Below are 8333 nucleotides of genomic sequence, written 5' to 3'. Positions count from 1 at the left end.
GAACTAAAGAATTCATTGCAAAGATGTCTCCAAATATTAGTGTTAATGGAGAACAAAGCCCTCTACGGTGTCAAAAATCCATTCAATTCATCCACATCTACTCCTAACTCCCCTAAGTTTTCAAAATCTAATCTCCTATTAGCGATCATAGGCTTACGCCTTACCACATCCAAAGTAATCTTGGGTTGGTACTTTTCTGGTACCTAATCAGGAGTACGAATGACGGGGGCTCGAGCTTCCGGTTGTCGAGCTCTTGAAGCCGAAGCATCAACTGCAGCAACAACCCTTTGCATATCACGTTGTCTCTTAGTAGCCATCTGCAAAATTAAACACGAAAATAAGGCTACGAAAATAATTTATCAATATAACAATTCTTTATCACATTCTATCCAATTCAATTAACTCATAACAATCAATCTTACTCCACAAAAACATATTCCATAGATTAATGACAGAAATCATCTAATTAAAATCTTTCTCTAAATAATAGAACAAAACCTTAATTTCGACAAAATAAATTTAAGTGATTTATCATATAAAATAATTCCATCATCACAATCCCTACAAAATCTCAAAACCTTATCTTTGTTAATTAATCACAGAAATCATCACATTAAAATTCATCCTCTAATTAAAGAAAAATTAAACTCTAATTACGACAAAATCAACTTAAGTAACTATTAACAAAAATCCATTCATAATCTTTAATTCAACAAACTTTAATCTTCCCCCGCACTTAAACTAAATAATGGGGAAGAAACGACTAGCATCATGAAGTTCATGGCTATGGCTTCTAAATCTAACTTGAATAACAATAGCCATACCCATTAAACACAAACCCACAACCAATATCTTCAAGAACAATAACTACCTTCAAGCAAAAATACAATTAAAAAGAAAAAAGGAAGGAAAGCATACTTGAATCTTTGGAAGATGATCTTTAGAAAAAGAAGATAAAATCAAAGAGAATAGTAAAACGCCCCCTTTTTTTTCTCTGAATTGCGTTTGTGCGTGTGTGGATTTATGGGATTTGTGTGTGAAATCTAGCTAAAATCGACCTACCTTATCCTTTAAATACGCGTGTAACGGTCGTTAATGCAGAAACGGGCGTTACAAAACAACTGGAAGGCTAACGGGCGTTACCCTACTAACGGGCGTTACAAACTAAAAGAGAACTAACGGCCGTTATGGTATTAACTGGCCGTTACAGGCAAAATACAAAAACCCCCTCCTAACGGGCGTTAGGAGGGTAACGGGCGTTACACGCGAGATGATTCGTCAGTTTTTAACGGCCGTCAAAACTTTAGAGACGACAAGACCACTCGTGACACTTTTTCTAACGACGCCCCACACTTACCTTCCGAAATGATTACCTTACCACGCGGGACGACCTTCGGACCTGCAAATCTTAACATAAACACATTAAAAACTGAAAAATAATTGAAAATAGAAAAATTAAACAAAATCTAGCTTTTTGGGTATTAACTTTTTTCAATTTTTATGGATTTTTAGATTTTAAGAAAATAAAATGACTAAACAAAATGAAAAATAAAAGAAAACAAACTCGGGTTGCCTCCCGAAGCGCTTAGTTTATTAACGAGTCTTTAGCTAGACTCAATCACCAATTACTCTTCGAGATCAAACAACGGGAGTTCCTCAAAAGTAACTCCCTTAACGGCTTCTTCCTCATGATAAAGCTTCAACCTATGACCATTGACAATGAACGACTCTCCATCCTTTTTAAACAACTCAACATATCCGGATGGGTAAACATGCCTAATTACATAAGGTCCTATCCAATGAGAAGTCAATTTAGGTTGCTTAATCTTAAACTTTGACAAAAACAATAAGACTTTATCACCGGTTTTAAAATCTTTCCTACGAAGTCTTTTGTCATGCCACACTTTGGTTCTTTCATTGTACAACATGGAACTGTCATAGGCACCTAGTCTAAGCTCATCAAGCTCGTGTAATTGTAAAAACCTATGTTCACCAGCTTTTAGCAAATCCATGTTACAATTCTTTAAAGCCCAATATGCCTTATGTTCAATTTCAACCGGTAGGTGACAAGTCTTGCCATAAAGAAGCCGGTATGGTGTGGTACCAATAGGCGTCTTATAGGCGGTCCGAAATGCCCAAAGAGCATCATCTAACTTTTTAGCCCAAATCTTGGGGTTATCTCCCACGGTCTTTTCTAGAATTCGTTTTAAGGCATGGTTTGTGTTCTCTACTTGACCGCTAGTTTGAGGATAGTAAGAGGTAGAAAAGCAGTGTGTGACACCATACCTTTTTAACACCTTAGCCAATAGATGGTTAGCAAAATGAGTACCGCGGTCACTAATTAGAGCTCTAGGAACACCAAACCTACAAAACAACTGTTTCAAAAAATCTATGACCACTCTAGCGTCATTTGTGGGCAAGGCCTTGGCTTCCGCCCATTTAGACACATAATCAACAGCAACTAAGATATAAAGGTGATGCAGAAATGTCCAGACTCGCTGAACTGGCCCTTATCAGTGAGCGGAGCAAAACAACTGAAGTAACCAAAATTTCTGAGGAAAAAGAAGATTCTGAAATGAAGTTAAATTCTGAACTGAAGTCCATTTATGAGCTGGTGCAGAATTCTGAGGCCTTGATGCCATCTGAGCAAGCCATGTTAATTCTACCAACGATAGCCCATTTCAGACAAGTGTTCACTGAACAAGCTCAGTCTCAAGTTGTAACATTCTCCAATGGCCAGAAGCTCCAGATACCACTCTCAGAAATCCATCAGAGAAAGTCTCCACTGAAGTGCTCCAATCCACTAAAGCTCTCTAGTGACCAGTCCTAGTCTCCAGATGGATGCTCTAGATTTACGTCTCCAGTGAAAGTCCAGATTTTAGATTTTTCAGTTACCTTAATAAAGTGTTCTGACTGTGCTTGTGGGGTCCAATAAAGGAAGGATGACAGCTGTCCAAAGAAGATGACAACAAAGGAATGAGTGCCCATGTTATTTCTAACGGTTTGTGGGCCCTCTTGCAAAAGGAATATTTCTAGAAGTTTTGTGTGTGCTCTTCCTATTGGTCTATTTTGTTAGTGGATGTCCCCACCATGTGCCAGTCTTTTATTTATTTTATTTCCTTATTATTTTAATTTTGATGATTCCTAGGCAGTTAGTTATCTATAAATAAGGGCTCATTTTCCTTGTAAGAAAACAGATTATGTTGTTGAATGAAATTAATAGAGCAGCCTCTATTTATTATCCAAAATCTTCATTTACCTTTATAGATCTTTGATCTTGGTGGTTTGGAGTGGTCCCTTTATCAATAATTATGACGGTTCGTCCTTTATCAATTATAGTGGTGAGATCCAAAAATCTTTGATTCCTTTATCTGTGTTTGTGGTGGCTAGACCTTTATCAAACATAGTGGTGGGTTGGAGTGTTTCCTTTATCCTTGGTTTGGGTGGCTTGGCCTTTACGAATCTTGGTGGTGGATTCTTTTATCTATCATTTTATATATTGTCTTGTTTTGTTGTTTATTTCATAAAAACCAGAAAATACCAAAAATATCTAATTCCGTTTTGTTTCATTTCCGTTGTGATTGAGTTATTTGTGTGTTTTACGCATCAAAAGGAACTAATTCGAAGGCGGAAAAGGCCCCATGAAGTCAATACCCCAAACATCAAAAACCTCACATACCTGAATCATTTGTTGGGGCATTTCATCCCTTTTTGAAATGTTACCTTGTTGCTGGCAAGAGTCACAAGTTTCCACCAATATTTGAGCTTCCTTGAAAATAGTCGGCCAATAGAAACCTGCATCATAAACTTTTTATCGGTCACAGAAGGTCCATAATGTCCACCGGTAGGTCCATAGTGACATGAATCCAAAATCTCCCGGGTTTTAGTACCGGAAACACATCTCCTGATCATTCCATCTGCACACATTCTAAACAAATACGGTTCTTCCCAAAAATAATGCTTAATCTCAGAAAAGAACTTCTTCTTTTGTTGAGATGTCATTTCTCCATAATTAGCAATGTCTGCAAACCATGGTTCTTCTTTACCTTGTACCTACATCAAATCTTCATCAGGAAAATAATCATTAATCTCATCCTCTTGCAACTCCTCAAGGTGAGGGTTTTCGAGCCTACTTAAATGATCGGCTGCCACATTTTCCGCCCCCTTTTTATCCTTAATCTCATTGTTGAATTCTTGCAAAAGCAAGACCCAACGGATTAGACGGGGGCTTGGCATCTTGTTTTGAAAACAAGTACCTCAATGAGGAATGGTCCGTGTACACAATAGTCTTGTTCAAAACCAAGTAGGAATGAAATTTGTCAAAAGCATACACAACAGCCAACAACTCTTTCTCAGTCACAGTGTAATTTTGTTGGGCTGGATTCAAGGTCTTGCTAGCATAAGAAATGGGATGGAAATGTTTATCCTCCTTTTAGCCTAAAATGGCCGTTAAGGCATAGTCACTAGGATCACAGATTAACTCAAAGGGTAATGACCAATCGGGTGAAGTCATAATTGGTGCATTAGTCAATTCTTTCTTTAACAAGTGAAATGCGTTAAGACACTCATCATTAAACACAAACGGGACATCTTTTTCTAACAACTTGGTCATTGGCCGGGTTATCTTTGAAAAATCCTTTATGAACCTACGATAAAAACTCGCATGACCCAAAAAGCTTCTAATTGACTTGACATTAGTAGGTGGATGTAATTTAGCGACGACATCAATTTTTGCTTTATCAACCTCTAGACCCGCTTTAGAAACTTTATGTCCCAACACAATCCCTTCCTTCACCATGAAGTGACATTTTTCTCAATTCAAGACCAAGTGTGCCCTTTCACATCTTTCAAGCATTTTATCAAGACTTTCTAAACAACTCTCAAATGAATACCAAAAACAGAAAAATCATCCACTTCCATGGAAGTTTCGATCATGTCTTGAAAAATGGCAATCATACATCTTTGAAAAGTTCCGGGGACATTGCAAAGACCAAATGGCATCCTCCTATAAGCATAAGTGCCATAGGGATAAGTAAACATGGTCTTTTCTTGGTCTTTGGGGTGAATGGGTATTTGGAAGTACCCGGAAAACCCATCCAAAAAGCAAAAATACTCGTTTCCGGCTAACCGTTCGAGCATTTGATCAATAAAGGGCAAGGGAAAGTGATCTTTGCGGGTTGCATCATTCAATTTCCGATAATCAATGCATACCCTCCACCCCATGACAGTTCTAGTGGAAATCAATTCATTCCTTTCATTCAAAACTACGGTCATCCCACCCTTATTCGGTATACAATGTATCGGACTTACCCATGAACTATCCAAAATGGGGAATATGATTCCCGCATCAAGCAATTTAATTATCTCTTTTTTAACCACATCTTTCATGTTCAGGTTTAACCTACGTTGCCTTTGCACAACTGGTTTAAAATCATCAATAAAATTTATGGTGTGCTTACAAAATTTTGGACATATACCCGGAATATCGGAAATTTTCCATGCAAAGGCCTTTTTATGGGCCTTAAGGAAGGTCATAAGTCTAGACTTTTCATCCTCCAAAAGTGAGGACGAAATGACAACGGGCAAGAAAGAGGTACCTTCAAGATATGCATATTCTAGATGGTCCGGAAGTGGCTTGAGTTCCAAATCGGTAGGAGGATTCTCTACCGAAGTTAGCATTCGTCTTCTATCATCAATGGTGATTTCTTTAAATGTTTCATCTTCCGGTGGCGTTTCATCAACACTCAACGCCATGATCTCCTACACCATTTCACCAACCATTTCTTGTTCTTCTTCACTACAAGCTAGAAATGCTTCATCTTCCTCCATATCCAAGATATCCATAAGCTCCTTTTCCAAAGCATCTTCTTCATCTACTACATTAATCCTGAAACAAGATTCATCACATGAGTAAGGATGCTTAAGAGCTCTGTCAACATTAAAAACAACCCGGTCATCGCCAACCCCTATGGAAATCTCATTAGCTTTAACATGGATGATAGCATCCGTGGTCATGAGGAACGGTCGGCCAATAATTAAAGGGACATTAACATCCGCCTCCATTTCAAGAACAACAAAATCTACCAGGAATATCATGTGACCTAACCTAATTTGCAAATTTTCCGCTATCCTCATGGGATATTGGAATGAACAATCCACTAGCCTAATGCTCATGCGGGTAAGGGTCAAATCACCTAAGGCATTAAATTAATGCTATCCCCTAGATCGGCTAATGCCTTATACAATATAGCACCAAAAGCACAAGAGATAAGAAAACTCCCTGGATCTTCCAACTTAGAAGGAATCTCATTCTTGATGATAGCTGACACCTCGGCACTCATTACAGCTGTCTTTGCTTCTTCTAACTTCTTCCTATCCGAAATGAGATCTTTGAGAAACTTTGCATAGTTTGGCATACCTGCAAGAAGATCAACTAAAGGAACAGTAATGTTAACATTTTGAATCAAATCAACAAACTTTTTAAAATTCTCCTTGATCTTCGCTTTCCTCAATCGTTGACGAAAAGGTATCTTCGACTGATATGGCTTAACGGGTGGTTTCTTAACCGTAGTCTTCTCAACAGTCTTGGATGGAACGGCTGGTATCTTCACGGCTAGGTTCGGCTCCATCTCCATCTCATCAACAACAGCTTCATCGGCTTCAACCTGCACAAGAGGAGTAACATCATTAGACAAAGGATTTGCAAAATTATAAGTATTACATGCTCTTGTTGTGATCGCATTGACTTGCTCATTTCTAGCGTTCGGGTGATTAGTCGATACATTTCTTCTTCGGTCACCGTAAATACGGTTGTTGGAGTCGACCGGTTGCTCTTGATCATCCATTCTCCTTGCTCTAACTGGTTGATTTACTCGAGGAATTACTGTTGGATCTGGTTTATGAGTTTTGTCCTGATTATCCTCTTCTTCTGAACTATCACTAGTTTTGAACAAACCACTACCTTCGGAGAATTCGGTGCTAAATGGAACTTCGGACGTTGAATCCTTCTTTGAATAGTGTTGATCCAAGTCTACGTCCGGTTGGTCACGGTTTTCAGTTTCTGAATCTATTTTGTCGGTGTTTGAGGACTCTGTGTTTTTTGATCTTAGTAAGCGTCTTCTGGCTTTTCCGGGATTAGACTGAGGACCAAGCAAAGGTCTACCAGAGGCTCTTGTGTTCATCAACTAACAAAGCACCTGCACACGCACCACAAGAAATACTGTTAACCGCACCAGGAACTAATAAAAACAAAACTAAAAAAAAAAATGAAATCTATCTATTAAAAATAAATAACTTCCTCACAAATGAATGCAAGGAAGGATCGAATCACAAAACGAACAACTACTTAATTTAAGTCCCCGGCAGCGGTACCAGAAACTTGATGTGTATTTTCTAGTCTTAAATTTATGAACACAAAATACCTAGCTACTGACTACTACACACTTGCGGGCAGTGAACCCGTTCGTATGCGATATTGTTGACTTGGTAAACCGAGGTCGAACACAAGGACTTATTAAGTAATTGTTAACAATAAACCGATCCAAATTAGGGGGGGTTATCGCCGAATTGCCACGTTGCAATAAGTTAGTTGAAAAGTCAGTAATCCCTTAGGATTAATCGAAAATATAATTTTGGTTGTAATTTATTATTCAAGAGATTTAAAAGCCATCCGTCTTGACCTCGCTCAACAACATGTTCGGATTGCACATTAATGAAGTTCGAATTCAAATTAAGTTGATAAAGATGATCGTGACAAAATTAAGACACAGACTGGTACAACCAACGTTTGTAAAATCATTTGAATCACCTAATTAGTCAGTTCCTTTGTAAAAGCTGGTACCACCAACGCTTAAACCAACTTCCCTAACCAACTAGTTTGTTTGACTATCTAATTAACAATTGTACCTATGTGAAGATAACGTGGTACCACCAACCGTTACACAACACGTTGACAATATAACTCCTTTTATTATATGACATTCACTATTGTACTATGAACTAGTGATAAATGTTTATAGACAAACAATTAATTCAAAATCACATATATATTCGACTAGTACCACTAACGAAGAACACATATGCCACCAATGTCAAATAATAATAAATAAAGAATTAAATCATCAAGATCTCGACACAACGATAATTGAAATCAACTTTTGAATTATAAAATTGTGCAATCCTACATATTGTATCACTGCATCAAGATGGATGATAGAGAATTTAGCTAGTCATATTGAAATAAATAAAACAAACAAGAATGGAAGAAATCATTTTATACCAATCAATGGAAGAAAATTCGGTAGCAACAATGATTCTGATCCATGACTGAAAAG

General features: G+C 37.8%; 1 protein-coding gene across 1 annotated transcript; it reads right to left on the bottom strand.

Moving 5' to 3' along the window:
* Window positions 1–5760: 5760 nt before the first annotated feature.
* On the bottom strand, window positions 5761–7181 carry LOC122583272. Its single transcript, XM_043755694.1, has 2 exons — window positions 6478–7181; window positions 5761–6106 (listed from the first exon to the last, which is right to left on the bottom strand). Exons 1-2 carry the CDS (start codon window positions 7179–7181, stop codon window positions 5761–5763), a joined length of 1050 nt encoding a protein of 349 aa, XP_043611629.1.
* Between the last annotated feature and the right edge of the window lie 1152 nt (window positions 7182–8333).

The sequence above is a fragment of the Erigeron canadensis genome, chromosome 9, assembly GCF_010389155.1.
Source record: "Erigeron canadensis isolate Cc75 chromosome 9, C_canadensis_v1, whole genome shotgun sequence".
NCBI classification, from domain to species: Eukaryota; Viridiplantae; Streptophyta; class Magnoliopsida; order Asterales; family Asteraceae; genus Erigeron; species Erigeron canadensis.
This window is presented reverse-complemented; position numbering and strand designations above follow the sequence as displayed.